This window comes from Haliotis asinina, chromosome 1, assembly GCF_037392515.1.
Source record: "Haliotis asinina isolate JCU_RB_2024 chromosome 1, JCU_Hal_asi_v2, whole genome shotgun sequence".
NCBI classification, from domain to species: domain Eukaryota; kingdom Metazoa; phylum Mollusca; class Gastropoda; order Lepetellida; family Haliotidae; genus Haliotis; species Haliotis asinina.
Genome location: NC_090280.1, coordinates 89,881,289 through 89,903,311, shown reverse-complemented (window position 1 = coordinate 89,903,311; position 22,023 = coordinate 89,881,289). Strand labels below are relative to the sequence as shown.

The 22,023-nt window shown below is 39.9% G+C and overlaps 1 protein-coding gene across 1 annotated transcript; it reads right to left on the bottom strand.

The window, feature by feature from the left end:
- Positions 1 to 10,438: 10,438 nt before the first annotated feature.
- LOC137284080 (E3 ubiquitin-protein ligase TRIM71-like) lies at positions 10,439 to 15,823 on the bottom strand. Its single transcript, XM_067815760.1, has 4 exons — positions 15,753 to 15,823; positions 13,644 to 14,825; positions 12,730 to 12,780; positions 10,439 to 12,107 (listed from the first exon to the last, which is right to left on the bottom strand). Exons 2-4 carry the CDS (start codon positions 14,818 to 14,820, stop codon positions 11,485 to 11,487), a joined length of 1,851 nt encoding a protein of 616 aa, XP_067671861.1. The 5' UTR covers positions 14,821 to 14,825; positions 15,753 to 15,823; the 3' UTR covers positions 10,439 to 11,484.
- Positions 15,824 to 22,023: the final 6,200 nt, after the last annotated feature.

Sequence of the window (22,023 nt, the reverse complement as noted above, 5' to 3'; positions counted from 1 at the left end):
AATCAATTTCTTTTAAAAAAACCTATAATAAAATGAGAACTAACGTTGGTAAAAAGATCCTTCATTGTTTTAACTGTAAAATATTTATCCCTTGTGATGGAGATTTCAACACAGTCAAACAGAATATGCTTGACCGTAACTCTATCATCACAAGGGATGCAAAATCGAGGATCCGCACCTTTCAACAGGTATGCATGAGTATATCTAGTGTGGCCAATACGACATCGTCGTAGTATGACCTCTTCAAATCTGGACTGACAACCCAAGTGGGTATAACCAATGTAAGGTTTTATCTCATGTAATTTATTTATACTCACTTGGGTGTCCCACTTCTTTTGCATCACATCACGGATATAAGATCTAATGGTGGCTTTGTAATCAGCGTAGGGAATAAGAAGCGGTGTCACAAATTTGTTTAGTGCTGCCTTGGCAGCAAGATCGGCCATTGTGTTCCCTGAAATGCCTACATGGCTGGGTAACCAACAGAAGACGATGTCGTATTGGCCAGTAGCAAGATTATTATACAATTCTATAATGTCAATTAAAAGTGGATGTTTACATGACAAATTTTTAATCGCCTGGAGACAAGAAAGAGAGTCTGAATAGATTATATATTGTTTACGTTTAGGGTGTCTTTGAATATATTTAAGAGCTGTTAATATGGCGTTAGCTTCTGCTGTAAAAATAGAACTACTATCTGGTAATCTAGAAGATATTGTTCTGGATCCAATGACAGTGGCACAAGCCACAGCGCCACCATCCTTGGACCCGTCTGTAAATAAGGATTTATAATTGCTATATTTATGTTTTAATTGATTACATTCTTGCTTATATTGTAATTCATTAGTTTCTGACTTTTTAAATGTGGTCAATGTTAGGTCTACTTGAGACCTGACCAACTGCCAGGGAGGAGAAGAAAGAAGACGGGAGGGAGCTATGTTTTCCAGCTGAATCCCAGCAGCAGAAAGAAAGGGTTTAATTCTATGTCCCAGAGGCGGGACAAGAGAAGACTTTTTGTTGTATAAATCCTCATAAAGGGGATTGAAAACACAGTTATATGCAGGGCTAGAATGATTAGAGTATAATTTAGTAATGTATTGTAAAGCTAACTTTATACGGCGCTGCTCAAGAGAAGGTTCATCAGCCTCAACATAGAGACTGTCAATAGGTGAAGTTCTAAAAGATCCAAGACAAAGTCTCAGACCTTGATGATGGACAGGATCAAGAAGTTTAAGATTGCTTTTGCAGGCTCCATCGTAAACGATAGAGCCATAATCAAGTTTAGAACGAACTAGTGATCGATAGAGATGGAGAAGGGTAGCTTGATCCCCTCCCCAGTTTGAATTTGAAACAACTTTTAACAAGTCAAGTGCTTTCAGGCATTTAGTTTTAAGTGATTTAATATGTGGTAAAAAAGTTAAATGTGAATCAAAGATTAGACCCAAGAACTTGGCTTCCTTCACAACTTTAATGGGCGTCCCATCTAGAGACAGTTCAGGGTCTTTATGGGGTTTATATTTACGACAAAAATGTATGCAGTTAGTTTTCGATTTAGAAAATTTAAAGCCGTTTTCAAGACACCATTTATTAATCTTGTTTAAACACAACTGTAGTTGCCGTTCAATGGTATGCATATTTTTACCACGACAAGAAATATTAAAATCATCCACAAATAACGATCCATCAATTGAATCGTTTACAACTTTTGATAAACTGTTGATCTTGATGCTAAAAAGAGTGACAGACAGAATACTGCCTTGTGGAACACTCTGATCCTGATTGTAATGGTCAGACAGGGTTGAACCCACACGGACCTGGAATTGTCTGTCATTTAAAAAGTTGGCAATAAATTTAAGCAAACGCCCTCGCAAGCCAAAGTCATGTAAATCTCTCAAAATGCCATATTTCCAGTTGGTGTCATATGCTTTTTCAAGATAAAAAAAGATAGACACATCATGTTGTTTATTAATTAGTGCGTTTTTAACAAATGATTGCAGTCGCACCAAGTGGTCGACAGTCCTTCTGTTTTTACGGAAACCACACTGTATATCTGTTATGAGATTATTTGTTTCCAAGTACCAAACAAGTCGATTATTTACCATGCGTTCCATGGTCTCGCAAACACAGCTAGTTAATGAAATCGGACGATAATTGGATGGATCGGTATGATCACGTCCAGGTTTAGGTATTAGTACTACTATGGCATCACGCCATGAAGGAGGAAAGTTACCCGATGTCCAAATATCATCAAAAATACTTAGGAGAGTTTCCAGACAGGATTCTGGTAAATGTTTCAGGAGTTGATAATGGATGTTATCAGCTCCTGTAGCCGTATCATGGGCTTGATCAAGAGCAGTATGGAGTTCATGAATAGAAAACGTTTCATTATAATCTTCCCCGTTATCAGAATTGAAATTAATAATTTTCTTTTCTTGTTGTTTTTTATATTGCTGAAATTTAGGTGTATAATTCGAAGAGGAAGAATGTTTAGCGAGAGTTTCACCCAGTTTATTCGCAATATCTGACTTATCAGTAAGTAATTGATCTCCATGTTTAAGATGATGGACAGTAGATTTAGTACCTTTACCTTTAATTTTCTGGACCATGTTCCATACCTTGGACATAGGTGTCCTGGAATTTATTTTGGATGCATAATTTTGCCAAGACTGGCGTTTGTTCTGTTTAAAAGTACGCCGCGCTTTAGCATTTAAAATCTTAAATTTATTTAAATTATGCACCATAGGATGGCGACGGAAATAATGTTCTGCTTTTTTCCTTGCCTTCCTAGCTTGTTTGCATTCATCGCTGAACCATGGTCTTCTTATGTGTGGAACTGCAGAGGACTTTGGTATACACTCATCAGCTATGGAATTCAGTTCCTCAGAAAAACATTGAATAGCATCAGGAACGTCAATAAAAAGTTCAGGTTTAAGTTTTCCTGCACACAGTGTTTCATATAAAGCCCAGTTAGCCTTTTTAAAATTCCGCCTTGATGATGGAGGAACATCAGATGGAGTTATAGATTTGAATATAGTAGGGAAATGGTCACTTCCACAGAGATCATTGTGGACTGACCACTCAAACTCATTAAGTAGTGAAGAGTCTGCAAGAGACAGATCTAGAGAAGAGTAGGTGCCGGTTGCAGGGTGCAGATAAGTGCTTGAATCATCATTGTATAAGCATAAGTCATTATTGGAGATAAAATCTTCCAGTATTTGACCTTTTGAGTTAGTGTTTGTACCACCCCATAGCGGGTTATGGCCATTGAGATCACCCATTATGATACACGGCTTTGGGAGTTGATCATAGAGATCTTGCAGATCTGACTGTTGGAGTGCTGAGGAAGGCGGTATATACAAAGAGCATAGTGTAAAAGTAACGTGAAGAGTAAGTCTCACTGCAACGGCCTGGAGGTTAGTTTTAAGAGCTACAGAACTATGGATAACATCTTGTTTGACGAGGATTGAAGATCCTCCAGTGGCCCTGTCACCCGAAGGGGAAAAATAATTGTATGCATCAAACTGACGTAAATTAAAAGTATCTGTCTGTTTCAGGTATGTTTCCTGTAAACAGAAAGCTGCTGGTGCAACGCCTTGGACTAATAGCTGTAGTTCATTAAGATTAGTCCTTAATCCTCTACAATTCCATTGTATTATTGTATTGGCAAAAACTATGGTGGGTTGATTGGGGATCTACCCCGCGACAAGCTATGTGCCCGAGGATGGATGTTATCAGACACATCCATATCTTCTAGTGACCCAAACTTATTAAATAATTTGATCTTGTGTGACCCTTTAGGAGCTCGATTTGGTCTTGAAGTGTCTGATCTTGATTTGAACTTTGTTTTACCTGTCTGTTTCTCATTCTTCCCTGTTTGTGATCCAAGTTGAGAAACGGGAGATTGGTGCTGAGAAAAGTTCTGCTGATCAGGAAGTAAATCTGCTGTCTGTGTTGATTGCTCAGGAGAAAGATTTTTAGGAATGTCTGTGTTTATCCACGTCAAGTCTGTTTGACAGGCATGTGACAAGGTAATGACTTGAGAAGTATTTTCTTTGTTGGTCATTTCTGATGGCTTTCTGGCGATGGAGGCATAAGTTTCACTAGTATCCCTTGGCTGTATCAACTTTTTGGCTTCAGCAAAACTGACATTATTAGTGTATTTAATCCCGTTGATCTCCATCTGCTTTTTCCAAGTGGGACAATCCTTAGTAAATGCTGAATGATTTCCATTGCAGTTGGCACATTTTTTGGAGCTACTTGCACAATCTTCTGTTACATGAGTAGTCTCAGCACAGTGAGCACAAGTAACAGACAATGTGCAAGTCTTCACACCATGTCCAAACTTCTGGCATTTGAAACATCTCAGAGGATTGGGGATGTATGCATCAACAGTAACGCTGTAGTAACCTGCCCTGATTGATTTGGGTGGATTTGGCGCAGAAAAAGAAAACAGGTATGTGTTAGTTGCAACACTTTCATTGTTTTTTCGAGTGGAAAATCTTTTGACATACATCACACCTTGATCCTTCATTTCCGATGCAATGTCAATCTCGGTCATATCTGCAAATAGACGATCTCGGTCTCGTACAATACCTGTACTGGTGTTCAGTGTTCTATGCGCAGATACCTTAACCGAAACTCCAACAAACGTTTCAATGGACAACAGGTTAGTTGCTTGCTGTTTTCTGTTACATTCAAGTAATAAACATCCTCAACGCAAGCGTTTCACATCTTTAATATCTCCTGCTATTCCATGGATACCTTTAGATATCGCAAATGGATTCGGCTTTAAAGGAGTATTATCAAGAGTCTCAAGGATCAGAAAACGAGGCCAGTAATCAATAGATTTGGACGGTCGCTGTTCATCATCATCATTGTCGAGTTGGCGTTTCGTTTCTTTGTTTGGGGTTTGGTAATCCATGGTAAGTTAGTATGAATTCGTCATCCGAGCTCCCCACCCCCCACGGAGTATCACAAGGACAATGCTAAGAGCAGGCGGGTTTCCAGCCTGCAGCACCAAGGATACCCGGATGATATACTCAAGCAGAATAATCAGCAAGTAATTATTCCACCAGATTGGCCCATGAGCCACTGCCTTCTGGACATAGGACTCAAGGCAAGATACGAAATTTGAGTTATTTAATCGTAAAATAGATATATCATCACAAAGCCATGACAACTGACAAAAGACAAAATGGTTTCTAAAAATTTATGCAGTAAAATTTACATGTACAGGGCTTAGCATGACCAGCCGATTGGTTGAGCCAGGCCCATTCAACCTCCCGTCTAGGTGAAGTAAGGGTCGAAGGGGTGTGTTGAGCAAAGGGAACGCGGTCACAGGCCCCCAGTGCCCTCAACCCCCAGACTCCCGTCCTCCACCGACACAGGGCCGCAACCCACGGCAAACAGGTTGGTGGACCAAATATGCCCCCCGGGTCCACAACGCTGGTGCCGGCGAGCTCTTCGCGTTACCCAGCACCCACCACGAGGAGGTGGCTCGCCACGGGTGCCACTTGCGGAAGTATGGAGGTAGGGAATGGTCTCAAGTCGGAATAATGTCAAACAACGGGGAGATGTACGGCACCTCCGTTGGCGCTCTTTCCCAATACGGCATATTTTGAATGGAAGAGAACTTATATTTGGCATCTTGGAGGTGAATAACTGTAACCACTGATGTTTAAACGTTTTTGATAATATTTATGTCAACATTTGTGTACACCTGCAACACGGTTCATCGCGCTTGTCTACATTCAGGTTCAACCTCTATATGTAATGTTCAATTAAGAAATTACGTCAAGCATAGATGCCGGAAGGTGCGGCGGGTTAGCCTCGTGGTTAAAGCGTTCGCTCGTGATGCTGGATACCCGGGTTCGATTCCCCACACAGACATAATGTGTCAAGCTCATGTCTGATGTCCCTCATCTTTGTATTGTATCGTTGGAATTAAGGATGACTCGACGAGACGTTGCTCCCTAACACACACCAAATGGGGTGCAGACAGGCAGTGTTTATTGCTGTTATATCGTGCCCTCATTAGATCACGACTTGATTTCGGCTGTCAAGCTTATGGATCTGCATGTGTAACACAAAAGGCAAGACTAGATGTTGTTCAGTCAAAGGCCCTCAGAATCTGTCTTGGAGCATTTAGAACTACCTCTGTTGAAGCTCTACATGTTGAATCGGGTGAAATGCCTTTAGATCTCAGACGTGAACTGTTAGAAGTTAGATACATGCTGAAGTTTGGGTTGAAACACCCGACATCAGCTGTATTGGGAGATTGTGTTGAGTATTTTCTCGATCCTTGGAAGGACGGTATGGGGCCTTATGGGATGCGTTGTCAGAGAACTGCTTTGCATCATCAAGTACGTGATGTTGCAGTAGATGATGTCAGTGTTCTGTCTAAGAAGCCACCTTGGCTGCCTGAACATCCATCCGTGTATCTTGATGTTCTGGACCAAACATCTAAATCTGATCCAGTTCCTCGTATCAAAGCTCTTGCTGAGGAACATATCCGTAGTTTACAGTGGGCTAATGCTATGCAGATTTACACTGATGGATCAAAGTGCCCAGTGTCCGGTCATGTTGGTGCAGGTATCTTCATAGCTACTGATCAAAGAGAGATTTCTCTCCGATTAGCTGATCACTTGTCAGTATTTTCTGCTGAACTTGCGGCCATCATTGAAGCTTTGTGCTGGATTAAATTTTTTAAGCCTGTATCAGCGGTCATTTTTAGTGATTCTGTCAGTGCTTTACAAGCAGTTCGGACAGGCTCCTCCTCAGCAAGGCAAGATTTGATCTATATTATACTTGAACTCTTTAATGACTTAAGTAAAGATCTTTTAGACGTTGAATTTTCATGGATACCGGCTCATGTTGGGATATTTGGAAATGAAAAGCTGACAGATTGGCAAAAGCTGCATTAGATTTTGATGGATCGGAACAGGATGAGTCCATACTGCCCTCTCCTGCTGAATTATGCACCTTAAGTAAGTTCTGAGTTCAGACGAAATGGCAACAGAGATGGTCCTCATCCTTAAAAGGACGCCATCTCTATGGCATTGAGCCTTTTATAACGAAGTCAAAATTATCCAGAGGCAACCGTAGAGAAGAGGTGCTATTAACCAGACTTCGTCTTGGGCACTGTGGTCTTGGGGCCTATCTAAATATTCTTGATAAAGATACTTCTCCAAATTGCACTGTGTGTCATCAGCTAGATAATGATGCCCATTATTTATTGCATTGCCAAAAATATGTCACTCAACGTAAGGCGATGATTGAATCACTTACAACACTCAATATTAAAATCTCTTTGACTGGTCTTTTGTGTTCACAGAATATCGCCCGCACTGATGTTCAGAATGCACTTCTTGCTTATATTAAAGCTTGTGGCAGTTTTAATACTTTATAAACGTTTGGGAAATTAGCAAACCTTTGTGATGGGCAAGGTGTAAATAGGCCTAGTTGCCCGAACACCTATTAAAACTTAAATTATCTATCTATCTATCCCTAACACACCCCGTAGAACATGACCAGAAGCAAGCCCACGGGTGTTTTCAAGTGCTATGGGCACGTTTCATATGCCCGTTACCAAACTCTCTCTCTCTCGCAAGCAGGTGACTGTTTTGCATCACCACTGTCGTGGTTTACACGGGGAATCTGTTGGCTATGGATACGATCCCCTTCAATACAATGGAAGAGCTTTACAGAAAGTGAGGACTACAAAATTTTATTCGAAAAGGAGCATTTTACGAAGATATGTACAAGGTCAGTATCTAAAAATTGTAATGTAACCTGTGTAATGTGTGGCGTTGAAAAGAACACCAGATGCATCATTATGTCTGGCGAAGCTCGTTAACTATTATCATATATGCAAATATGCGTTTTTGCTAACTACTCCCTGCGTTCCCAAGGCGATAACTGGTCATTATCAAATTTTATTTCTGAACGCTATTCAGGACAATAACGATAGTGTGAGTAAACAAATCTGGACAAAGGTGTTGGACACCCGATCAAAAACATCCAAGACTCTCTGGAAGAGGCTCTTCAGTATAAGATGCTGGTACAGTCTGGCTATTACGCATTCAATACGACTTCGATCACTATTGATAGTATGGAAAAAACGGTCAACAATCTGCGAAGAATGAAATGCAAAACTGGTCTGAACTATCTCGGTCTGCCCTTTCCTCTCAATTCACCACTTGCAGAGTTATTTTCAGACACGTAAGTATTAACAGCACATGTTTCATATTTGAGTAATAATCACAGTGAAATTAGCATGACCCAGTGGAATATGCGTTGTTACTACGTGTTTTTCATGACTAAATGATTTTCGGAGACGTAAGAAGCTGATAGCACGCAATCAAAATGAAGTTACATTCAAGCTTAAATAATCAATATTAATGTATTACTAGATTTGTCTGAACTGCTAACAGCTGAAGGGATGATGTAATCTTGTTAGGGTAGATGCGGGTCGCAAACGTACTTTACGTCCCCATATTGTATCGTTGTCCTTAAGTACACACTAATAAGTGAATGAGTTAAGATTTATGGTCACATCGGCATTATTTCAGCGATATCGTGACTAAAACTACTTTTAAATTTATAACAAATATAGTTCAATTAAAAAATTTCAACAAAGAATAATAACACAACAACATGAATATCACAGAATGAACTTATCAAGATCGTATTCTTATTTTGAACAATACAATATGAAAACGGGTTGTAGATCGGCAGCAAGTGAATGTAGATCACTATACAGGGACATGCTGGAGTTATACCATCAATTCAGTCGCGACTATTGTAGTCACATTTAACTATCTTTTAAAATGACAATCACAATGTATGCAACCTTTACAGAGTTCGGTATGGTTTCTAGAATGTTTTGGGGCTTACAAAGATCCACAAGGTGGGGAGGTGGGGAACAAAAATTATACAATACTCCATCCCCTTGTGGGAATACAGAGACCAACAATCCCAGCTGTTGATCCAGGCTACCAATTGTAAAATGCCTACATATTTACAAAATATTTATCACAATTTATCCAACAATTCCAATTCTTTAAAAAATGCAGTCATAATTGTGAAATAACGTTAAAAAGATTCCTCACTGTTTTACATTAAAATACTTATCCCTCGTAGTGAAGAAATCGACAATCAACCAAAACATGCTTGACCATGGTCCTTTGGTCACAAGGAATACAGAATGGAGGATCTTGACATTTTTTTTTATACACATTTGTGTATGGTGTGGCCAAAGAAACCTCGTCGCACAATGACCTCTTCAAATCAGGACAGACAACCCAAGTAACCGATGTTTTATTGTATGTGATATATTGATACCTACATGAGAGTCCTACCTCGAGTGCATAGTATTACGGGTGTAAGATTTGATCACAGCTTTGTAATCGGAGTATTGGTGTCACGGATTTGTCGAGTGATTCCTTAGCAGCAGACTCGGCCATTGTGTTTCCAGATGTTCCAACATGGCTGGACAACCAAGAAAGGAAATGATGCTGCATTGGGAACTATGATTCTAGTATTTCGATAAAAGCTGATGTTAACAGAACAATTGTTCTATTGCCTGAAAGCACGAAAACGAAACGAAATGGTATATAATACTTTATCCTAAAAATATGAGTGTGATACAGTTCTTATTCGATATCGTATTTCTATTTCACAAGACAATATTTCTCTCCTTTTGCCGTTGAATCACAATCCAGTATCATTTGTTTTAAGTGAATGACTGAGTGACTGAGTAATTATTTAATGTCACATCGGCAATATTGCAGCCATATCGTGACGAGAACGATTAATTATAAAAATACAAATGAATTAATAGCACATATATTGTAAAATCCTGTCAACCGACGGTAAAACTTAAGTGCAATATCACTTATAGAATAGAATCTAAAAGTAGTGATTAAATCTAAAACAATGTATCTACAATGCAAAAAAATGAGCTATAGGTTGCCAACAACTGCAGGTAGATCACCATACTAAGGAACATGGGGACTTACAGTTCATTTGCTTCCTGCATGAACCAAGCTGGATTTACATCATCCCTTCAGCTGTCAAAATCAAATGTTTGAGACTTAAGTACCCTCATTTGTTTTAAATTTTCACAAAGCAAACATGTGATACTGTATACTGAACCATGTAATCCTGGGGCACTATGCTGACTCAAATACAAAAAACTGAAACCAAGATTTAAAACGTATTCCCTGCATGTATCTCTATGCAAAACACACTCCTGCAATGAAGATATAACCTTCAAGTACGTGTTAATTATATATACCTGTTTTTTTTCAGTACAAAAAGTGACCTTTTCAAGTCAACTTCATTTCTTCAATTTAAGAAGACATCATTGTGCTAATAATTCACACTTTACCTGCGTATTTTATGGAAACGTTGTTTGAAAACTCTATATAAACGATTGTTTATTTGTTTATTGTTTACAATCACACTCAGCAATATTCCGGCTATATGACGCCGATCTGTAAATAATCGAGTTTGGACCAGACAATCAACAGTGATCAACATCATGAGCATCTTTCAACACAATTGGGAGTAAATACTATACATTAACTATATGTATGTGTGATACCTAATCGTAAAGAGTTGTTCATTTCATGAAACGACCACGTCTTGAATTGTTCATTTCAAGACATGGCAGTTTCAAATTTTCATATTTTTGTTATCATATAAATCCATTTAGTATAGTCTCTACCTTTAATGTTTATGGTGCAAGACGTAAACAGAGGATATTATATGAGTGCCCATATATTGCTATGTTTACGACACGAATGCCTAAATGTTGGTATTTCCCGAGCGAGAGGACCATGCAGGTAGCAGAGGTACTGTAAGTCCCCGTGGTCCCTGGTATGATGATCTACCCTCTGTTGTTGGCGATCTATGGCCTGTTTTTATATTGTACTGTCCAAATAGTGATACTATCATTTTTTAAGTTTCCACGCTAGTTTTAATACTAACTGTGATAGTCTAATGGTTTTACTGTCCTTCGTAGACAGGGTCTTCATAATATGCATATACATTCTTTTTGTCATGTATGTTCTCGTCACGATGTTGCTGCAATATTGCCGATATGACGTTAAATATTAACTCACTCTCTCCCGAGCGAGACCAGGGATATACCGATATCTAGGCGCAAGTGTCTTAAACCTACTATGTCATGGGCACGAAAACTATATTCTGTTTATGACCCAAGTCGTTAAATTGAGGAAAATATACCGAAATCTACTTTCAATCATGAGCTGGCTACCCGCCGTCGCCACATGTAGAACGAAACGTCACAGAAGAGGCGTGACGTCATGGCATTGTTCATGACTTCACGTTACCATGACAAAGTGATATTTTGCTCGAGAGCAGAAATGAAAAATATGAACCCCGATATGTTCGCCCTCGTACATAATAAGACTACATGTTATCCACCCCTCGACGGAAGACAAATCATGACAACAAATGTTAACTCACATGCATTTCACATTTGCTGTTTATATTGTGGCCTGATATCAGTTCCCCTGTCATCTCTGATGTCGATGGTAGAGAAACATACATCATGACCCACAATGGTGTGTTGTGTACAACATCAGGCACGGTACTGAACGTTGTCCCATCACAAACATTACTGACATGTGTCTTATGTTTGTTGCCATCAAGGACAAAATTCCAGTGCAGCTCACGGACCACGCCAACTTCATTCTTGTACAGTGGCAAATGAGTGACAAGTGTCCCGCACCTCACCCAGACGCACAGCTTCTGCTTGTGGTAAGGACACGCTACAATGCTTACACTCAACCCAAACAGCTGGTTCCACTGGGAATCTAATGGGGAGGGAGTAAGGGCCGTTTCAAATAGCATTGTATTCTTCTCAACCTTCTGTTTCAGAATGAAGCGAGACTTCACCTGGAACATGTCAATGCGGCCAGTTCTCATTGTCAGCGGTTTCGACGTTATGACGCACCTCGGTGATTGAATTCTACATCCGGTGTCACGAGGCGGGACATCTGGCTTGACGTTAGACACTACAGTCCCTTCTACTGTCACATCACGATTGGAAAGATTCGTGTCCCACTCCAAATAGGTGCCTGTTGAAAACGGACAGACGGTATATTTTCAGTACTTCAGGGTCATACACAGGGACTTATGCACCATTTCATAAGGACAGAAATTTTAGGAACATATCAATATTTCATGACAGATTACACATTTCTACAAGTTGTATGTAGCAACATGGATCGGATCCTGATTATCAGCATATAAAAGATTTTATCATGAGCCGGTTGTGCAGAAAAGGGAGAGATGAATACCTTAACTTGGAATTTAAGAAATAAAAGTAGCGTCTATGATATCACTATGTTGAAAATAGCAAGAAATGTATAGAAAACTTTTTAAAACCACAGCTTACAAAGTTGGATTAAATGTTGAAACCATAAATGGAAAAGGTCAAGGTGTTAATTCTTAATAGTTTGGATGCACTGTCAAACTGTATGACCACACACACTCTAAATCGATTTCTAGGCGTATCACAGATTTTTATGAGCATTTAGAAACTGATTGTAAAATTAATGAAAAATCATATCATACTTGACAGAAACTATGTATGATGGCATAATCAGTTTGCAAATGTAATATAGAAGTTGGTATCTAAAATTACACTCACGACCAAGCTTTACGTCGACAAGATACGTTTAATAGAAGTACACTTACATGTGATAGGCATATTTTCCACCTTTGAGAGACTTATGTCCGCACCCGTCACTGAAATGAGACTGGCTGAGTGAAGATATAAAGATATAAGTAACGGATTTTGAACTCTTCATATTGCTGAGGCTTCGTGTGGTTTCAAAGGCTGGATTACATGATAATCACTATGTTAACATGAGACACATCTAATGAGGAGTCTAGTACAGAAATGGATCAAACGGTGAAGGCCAAGACATTATCGAGTCCAGGTAGTGTGATATTTAATGAATATGTCATTTGCTAATGTCACTGGGATAATAAGGTGTAAATCTGGCTGTGCATGACATGTCAATATTCGTCCAAATCAGTATAATCATGACAGCTCGAAGAGATTAAAGACGAAATTTCGTGACTTATCACAATAAATGATATTCCATATTTTTTTATATCCCCGTGATACATAGATTCAACCGCCTGGAGCAGCACATAAACATGCCTCCACCAGTTGTGAAGAGAGAATTGTTCACAAATATAAATACAGTGGAAGCTGTCAACACCGGCATCTGTTCCGTCAGGCCAGGTGTCATTACTGGCATAAAATCTCAGTCCCATCCGTGGCTTGTACATTTAACATCAGTGCTGCATTCCGGCACACTGTCTAAACCGGATTGTTTCTTCAGTCCCAATGAGAGCTGGTTTAGACAGCTTCCGCTGCATACCACTAGCTAGTGCCAGTGCGTGTCAATAAAGGTAATATATATTCATACAGAGGAAATATTTGCAAAGTAATGGAATATGTTGTCACAATTCTTCTTAATTTATCTTAAACATCCGTTTCCACATTGGCTTCATCATTTGCATTTAATACATGTTGTAAATTCAATATCCCCTGCATTTTTTAATGATATACAAAGTACATTGTATTTACTGAAACCTACCTTTTGGTACCTCAGCTGGCTCCAGAGTGATTGTGTTGTAGACTGTCTTCTCTGGTACATATTTTGGCTTCCGTGTTGGCGTGAATGTGACAGACCTAACCATGCCAGCCATCTTAATAGTTGATTCAAGATGATTCAGGTTGACTGGTGCAAAGACTGTGCCCCTACTTTCAAACTTCACTTTCTTTGGTACCTCCATTAAAATGCCATTCAATGAGGTTGTGGATGAAAGAATAAGACGAAGATCTTCGACGTTGTCAGCCATTCTTCTCATCTGCCTTATATAATCCGTAGAAGATCTCACTTTCGCCAGCAACTTCCTTGTTGACTGGAGGATCTCCTCCGTCAGTTTCACGTCGGTACCGGATCTCTCTTCAACCTCCATTAGGAGGATTGCCTTTCTCTGTTGTAACTCTTCTAGCATCTTCTCAAAGCATCGGTTGATATCCTGTTTGGCTGCCTCTGCTGACACGTGCATGTTGTCGACTTTGTGCAACAAATCTTGTTCTGTCTGAGTCAGTTCTACAGCCTTTTCGTCAAGTTGATTTAGCATGTTGTCAATTTGTGTTGACTTCTCATTGTGTGCTTTATCCAAAGACACAAACGTGTGTCCCATCCCTTCACGGTGTTCCTCCACAGTACAGGAAACGCATATGATCTGCTCACAAGTATTGCAGAAAAACTCCTGTCGCTGTGGGTGAAGACTGCACTCATGGAGTCGTTTCAATGTGTGTATTGGCGAACGTTTAATTTCATCGAATGTTTTAGTTCTGTGATATCGTGACAATCTATGTTGGTCATGGGTTATCTTACAGTCTTTGCATAAAAATGCACAGCATTCTTCACAACTTGCCACAGCCTGGTTGTTGCTTGGGCAATCGGTACATGCCACCCGCTCATCACTTTGTATTTTCTGGTAGTCCAGAATCTTTGATGTGATAAGCTCAGTAGGAAGAGAGGTAATTCCATCGAGAAGTTCATGCTTGTGGTGACTCAAAGGGCAGAGCAAGGTCTTGTCATCTTCATTGAAGATCTGCTGAAGACATGGCTGACAGACACACTGTACACAGCACGACATACGACGGGGAGGGCGAGCAACATCATCAAATTGTTCAGAACATACTGGACATTCTGTCAAATAACTTTGGATATTTGACGCTGAGATGGAATCAGACATGTTTCCTGCGAAAAGATGCAAAGTGATTTCTACAAATACAAGATGAAAGTGAATGCCCTATAACGACGCTTTGGTTCACGACCTGATTCGCTATCACCTATATGTAATCTGTTTTTGCTATATGTGTCACTCGATCGAAGCTCTCATTCTAATGATATTACGTCCGTACAAGGAACATAGTTGTGATGGTACGTATGCAGGCGTAGCGAAGACAATGTAGAGTATGTGCCAACGTGATAAACAGACCCATGGAAGCATACGTCAGATGATAATTGTGATGTCATTTGTTAAAAAGTGGTCGGAGAAATGAACTGAAATTATGCCGTGATGATTTAAATTTGACAAAGACTGATCCTAAACCCACTTCATGAAAATTATTTGTGCTACACAGAAATAATGTCAAATGGCGTCAAGTGACGAATACTTTTGGCATGGGTCTGTACGTTCAATTAAGAAAGTATTATTAAACTTTCGATTTCGATAAGTGGCGAAAGTATATTTGAGAGTTGAAACGCTTATGCTTCTTTCGAACATGTAACTAGAAAGTGTCAGAATATATTTTCATTCTAACACATTATAATATATACGGAGTGAAGTATGACATGCAATATACATATGTGAAACATATAGGTTTTACTTAATATCTATCCAAACTTAATTATAAAGGTCATATGTTAGCCTACCTTTAGAATACAGCACCACAAACATAATACTGTTTTAGGTAATTGTAGTTGATTAGGGTTAGGTTAAGCTAGGGTTAGGTTACGTTAACCTAATTTTAATGTTCCCACGAGAAGCTGTGGTGCTGTATTCTAAAGGTGCTCAAATGTTTTAAAGTGTCAAATGAAAGACTTTCTTGAACAAAAAAGAGATCCTAATTGAATAGTACGCGCTAACAATAGCAATAAGCGTTTGGGTTGTTGCGGACCTACCTGTTTATAATAGAAATCGTTGATGACAGTACTATGGCAGACAGGCGTATATACCACCCAGACAACTGACTGGAGATGTGGGGTGCAGAGATCAAAGGTTCTAAAATACGAACACATGACGTGCTTTGCATAAAAAACATTGATATCGTCTTGTTAACTCTGCCTTTGAGTACTCGGGGAGTAAACAAGGCTATCTCTCATTATCAGCGATACATACCATCCGCATGCGCAACGTTTAAATATCAGCACCAGCTAGAGACAATTGACAGACTCTACGTCTGGCCTTTTGCATATAATTTAGAGTAAGTGTCGGTCGTTTGTGTTGACTGTGTCTTCATTTCAATACTTTAGAGGAACAATAAAGCATGATTTGTTTTCCTACGAAGAATCATTTACGGGCTGACACGTTGTTAGATCAAGATTTTATCATCCAAAAATAAGGCACTCGTGAACGGCCAACTCCTCGGGTAACGCTAACAGCCGTTCATCCCTGTTGTGGACCCGGGGGCATATTTGGTCCACCAACCCGGTTGCCGTGGGTTGCGGCCGTGTGTCGATGGAGGAAGGGATCCTGGTGGTTGAGGGCAATAGGGGCCTGCAACTGTGTTCCTCTTGCCTAATACACCACTTTGGCCCTGACTTCACCTAGGCGGCTTGTTGAATGGGCCCGGTTCAACCAATCGGCGGATTATGTCAAGCCCTGGGCATTGATTATAAATATATTTATCATTGCACATATATGACTTGGAATTGGTGTAATTGTGGTCTTGGCTTTGTTGTCTAAAACATGTTTGGTTTTGAATTATGTTGTTTTGAACTTTGCATAGAATTTTCTGCCCAGAAGGCGATGGCTCACGGACCAATCTTATGGATTAATTATTCATAATTCTTCTACGGGAGTATATCATCCGAGTATCCTTGGTGCTGCAACTTGTAGAACCCACATGTTTTTAGCATTGACCTCCGTGGTGTGTGGAGAGCTCGGATGATGAACCATATGACACCAACCATGGCTTATGAAATTCCCCCTAAAAACAACAAAACGTCCACTTGAAATTGATCCTGTTGATAGTGATCACAGACCGTCTCTATCAATTGAGTATTGGCCACGTTTCCTTGTGATTGAGGCTCCTGACAAGACACCATTAAAGCTGAACCCTTTCGCAGTATCTAAGGGTATTCAAGGTATTGCTGGAGATGTTAAGAATATTAGACGCTTACGTACGGGTGCGCTGCTAGTTGAGTGCAGCAAGAAACAACACGCAACCAGTCTGATGAGTATTGAATCTTTTGTGGGCATTCCGGTCACGGTCTGCTCACAAAACCTTGAACACAAGTAAAGGTATCGTCAGAGATCGTGATCGATTGTTTGCTGATTTGTCCGGACTTGAGATAGTATCAGAAATAAAAGATCAAGGTGTACTGTATTCAAAGCGTTTTTCAACCCGAAAAACAATGAAACATTCCAAACGAATACCTGCCTGTGTTTTTCTTCATTGCCAAATGCTCCCAAATCAGTGAAGGCAAGTTACTGTAATATCCAAGTTGACATCTACATTCCCAACCTGCTCAGGTGTTTTAAATGCCAGAAATATGGACACGTTCTAACTACCTGCACATTGCCTGTTGTGTGTGCTCACTGTGGTGAGAAGACACATACAACAGAAGATTGTGACAGTGATTTTATTTAAAATGCACCAACCATTCATCTTCTTGGAAACAGTGTCCTATTTGGAAAGAGCAAATGTTAAACCTGAACGTTTCATTGACGTTCCTGATGCTATTAGATGCTTTTCTGATGAACTGAATTCCATAGCTGATGAGTGTTTAGCAAAGTCCTCTGCAGTTACACATATCTGCAAACCATGGTTCAGCGATGAATGCAAACAAGCTAGGAAGGCAACAAAAAAGCAGAACAGTTTTCCGTCGCCATCCTATGGTGCAAAACGTACATAAATTTAAACTTTTAAATGCTAAAGCATGCCTTTAAACAGAACAAACGTCATTCTTGGCAATATTATGTATCCAAAATAAATTCTCGGACACCCATGTCCAAGGTATGGAACATAGTCCAGAAAACTAAAGGTAAGGGTACTAAATCTAGTGTCCATCAACACGGAGATCAAATACTTACGGATAAATCAGATATTGCAAATAAACTGGCTGAAACTCTCACTAAACACTCTTCCTCTTCTAATTATGTACCTAGATTCCAGCATTATCAAAGACAACAAGAAAAGAGAACTATTAATTTCAATTAAATTAACGGGGAAGATTATTATGAAACATTTTCTATTCATGAACTCCATACTGCTGGTGATCAAACCCATGGCACTGCGACAGGAGCGGATAACATACATTATCAACTACTGAAGCACTTAACAGAATCCTGTTTAGAGCCGCTCGTATATATTTTGGATGATATTTGGAGTTCAGGGTAGTGTCTTCATGGCGTGACGCTATAGTATTACTATTACCCAAACCTGGACGTGATCATACGGATCCTACCAGTTATCGTCAGATTTCTGATTTCAGAACTAGCTGTGTTTGCAAGACCATGGAACGCATGATAAATAATCGACTTGCTTAGTACTTGGAAATCAAAAAGTGAGTGCGTCAGTTAATATTTAACGTCACACATTGCCAATGTGGAGACCAATGTGTGGAAACTAATAACCTCATGACACATATACAGTGGGGTTTCCGTAAAAACAGAAGTACTTAAGTCGATCATTTGTTAAAAACGCACTAATTAATAAACAACACGCAGTGTCTGTCTTTTTTGATGTAGGAAAAGCACATGACACAACCTGGAAACATGACACAACCTGGAAACATGACATTTTAAGAGATTTACATGACTTCGGCTTGCGAGGTCGTTTGCCTAAAAAATAGCCAACTTTCCACAAGACAGACAATTCCAGATCCCCGTGGTTTCTACCCTGTCTATTACAACCAGGATCAGGGTGTTCCACAAAGCAGTGTTTTGTCTGTCACTCTTTTTAGCATAAAGATCAACAGTTTATCTCAAGTAATAAACATTTTCTAAATCAAAAACCAATTGTATACACCTCTGCCGTAAATTCAAACCCCATAAAGACCCAGCACTATTTCTAAGTGGCACCCCAATCAAAGTTGTCAAGGAGGCCAAGTTGTTGGGACTTATTTTCGATTCACATTTGACGTTTTTGCCACATATTAAATCTCTTAAATCTAAATGCCTGAAGGTACTCGATTTGTTAAAGGTTGTCTCAAATTCTAAATGGGGAGGTGATCAAGCTACCCTCCTCCATCCCTATCGATCACTGGTCCGTTATAAACTTGATTGTGGCTCCATCGTCTTTGGTGGGGCCTGTAACAGCAACCTAAAGCTGTTAGATTCTGTTCACCACCTAGGTCTAAGACTTAGGTCCTTTACAACCCCTCTTGTTGACAGCCTCCACGTCGAGGCAGATGAACCATCTCTTACACAATGCCGAATAACATTAGATTTACAATATATCACGAAATTATACGCTAACGAATCTAACCCCGCATATAACTGTGTTTTCAATCCTCTCTATGGGGATTTGTATAACAAAAGGTTGTCTCTAGTTCCGCCTCTTGGGCTCAGAATAAAACCATTTATTGCTGCTGCTGGCATTGAGCTGGAAAATATAGCTCCTTTCCGACTTCTTTCTTCTCCTCCCTGGCAATTAGTTAGACACAAGTTGACCTAATATTAGCTACATTTAAAAATCAGAAACTAACGAATTTCAATGTAAACAAGAATATAATCAATTAAAAACTAAGTATAGCAGTTATAAATCCTTATCCACAGATGGGTACAAGGACGGGGGCGCAGTGGCTCTATTTTACTACAGAAACAAAGGTCATATTAACGGCTCTTTAATATACTCATGGAAAAATTTAAGGGAACGCATGTTTCTTTGGGCAATTCAATATTTCTGTTTACTAACTTCAGCGTCGTGTATTATCGTTTTCGTGAAGAGCAGTTCACTCAAACTCACCATAATGCTTTCCATGCATGTGCACTACATGCTCCTATAGTTACATGCACTTAGATTTACACGTGACGTGTATGTGCACTGTCAAACACAACGGTTAAAAACATTGTTAACATGGCGAGACAGTACTTAACTTTGCCACAGAAATGGGAAGCAACTGGCATGGTTAATGGTGGAAGCTCATTACGACAGGTTGCAACAACTTTTCAAAAGTCTGTTAGCGTGATATCCAGACTTTGGCATCTCTATAGAGCGACTGGTGACGTCAACATGAGGCATGGTCGGGGACAGGAAAAGAAAACCACCCCACGGGATGACCGGACCCTACTCCTTATTGCTCTGCGAGACAGGTTCAAATCCTCCTCCAAAATCAATACGGAATTCAGTCGAAGAACAAACTTCAGAATTTGTTCACGTACAATGCGTAATCGTCTTAAATCGGCTGGTCTAAAAAGTCGTAGTCCATTGGCTAGAATCAACATGACTGAGCAACACAAGCGCTTGAGACTGCAGTGGGCACGGAACCGTGGAGGAAGAACCGTACGTCAATGGAGAAACACCATGTTTAGTGATGAGAGCAGGTACACCCTTGACCATAATGACGGTCGAATTCGAGTTTGGAGACGCGTTGGGGAACGTCACAGTGCCTGCACCATTAAACAGCATGATCATTTTGGAGGGGCTCTGTTATGGTGTGGGGCGGGTTTCCCTTTAACCTCAAAACAGATCTTGTGCGTGTTGATGACAGGATAACAGGTGTACGATATCGTGATGAGATCTTGAACCCGACTGTGATCCCTTTTGCGCGTACAGCAGGTCGAATGTTCGAGTTCCAGCATGACAATGCCCGCCCTCACATCGCTCATGTTTGTCGGGACAGACTGAGGGCTGCAGGTGTCCGGGTGTTGCAATGGCCGTGTAAAAGTCCTGATCTTAACCCCATCGAACATCTTTGGGATGTTCTTGGCCGCAATGTTCGGGACAGACCTGTTCAACCCAACAATTTGGATGAACTTTTCGTGGCTCTCCAGGAAGAATGGCGTAGAATTCCGATTGGTACCATCCGTACACTCATTCGCAGCATGCCACGACGATGCCAAGCAGTTCTCCAGAGACATGGGGGACACACCCGATATTGATTTTCATCACTTGACATAAGCCTTTTCATCTGTATGAACCTTTCTCTTACTGTTTCAAAGATTAAAAGTCACGGCTCTTTCATACGTTCCCTTAAATTTTTCCATGAGTATATATTCAAAAACACCTTAACCATAAACAATATATAATCTATTCAGACTCTCTTTCTTGCCTTCAGACTATTAAAACATCCACTTTTAATAGAAAATATTGAATTATATTATGATCTTGCTGCTGGTCAATACGACATCGTCTTTTGTAGGTTACCCAGCCATGTTGGCATTCCTTGTAACGCAATGGCTGATCTTGCTTCCTAGGCAGCACTCAACAAATCTGTGACACCACTCCTTATTCCATACACTGATCATAAAGCTAAGATTATGAGTTCTCCTCTTACATCTGTTGTTGTGGGGAGTCTAAGACAAGTCATGATCAGATTGGTCTGTCGAAGTCTACATCTGTGACAGAGGTGTACACACATTTATCAACAACATCAATAACAAGTATTGTGTCGTTGACTCCATCAAGCAGAAAGTCTATACTGTATTGTGCTAATTTGAAATCCAATTTTAAAGGACGATGTTAGTTTTAATTCTTGATACAGCGATATTCTAGTTGGTTTTACTGTCCTTCGTCAGCGGGTGGGCTTGAATTAAACATCTCGATGTTGTCGAATCTCTCAACAAATCTGACAGAAGCTAAACCAATAATAATACTGTGTTGCATCCTTGCATTAAGGACACATATCTTACGTGTTATCTCATTGTCAGACATCATCCAGTCCATCTCCATAACAGAAACAAGACATTAATATTTATGTATATTATTATGTATGTTCCGCCTGCTCCCAATATTGTAATGCAAATCGCACCTGTTAAAACTATGATGCTGAGGAAAAGAAGCACAAGTTTTAGATTCTCTAGATGGGGATAGTATCTCTATGTTATCATAAATGTGTCTGTTACAACACAATATTCCAGATATGTAATGACGGTCTCTGTGTAATAAAGCGAACACCAGACACTCCGGCTATTGACATCATGAGCATCGATAGGGGTCAATTACGTCCGCAGGTCTGACCATCCGATGATTGAACGACCACGTGTAACCTAGGCTTTCTTCGTGTG

Excerpts from the sequence above, each read along its gene's own strand:
- LOC137284080 (XM_067815760.1), bottom strand. The coding sequence starts at position 14,820 with ATGTCTGATTCCATCTCAGCGTCAAATATCCAAAGTTATTTGACAGAA. Across the intron at positions 12,781-13,643 it reads GCCAGCTGAGGTACCAAAAG|TGACGGGTGCGGACATAAGT; the intron begins GTAGGTTTCAGT and ends GTCTCATTTCAG. Across the intron at positions 12,108-12,729 it reads GGAAAATATGCCTATCACAT|GCACCTATTTGGAGTGGGAC; the intron begins GTAAGTGTACTT and ends CGTTTTCAACAG.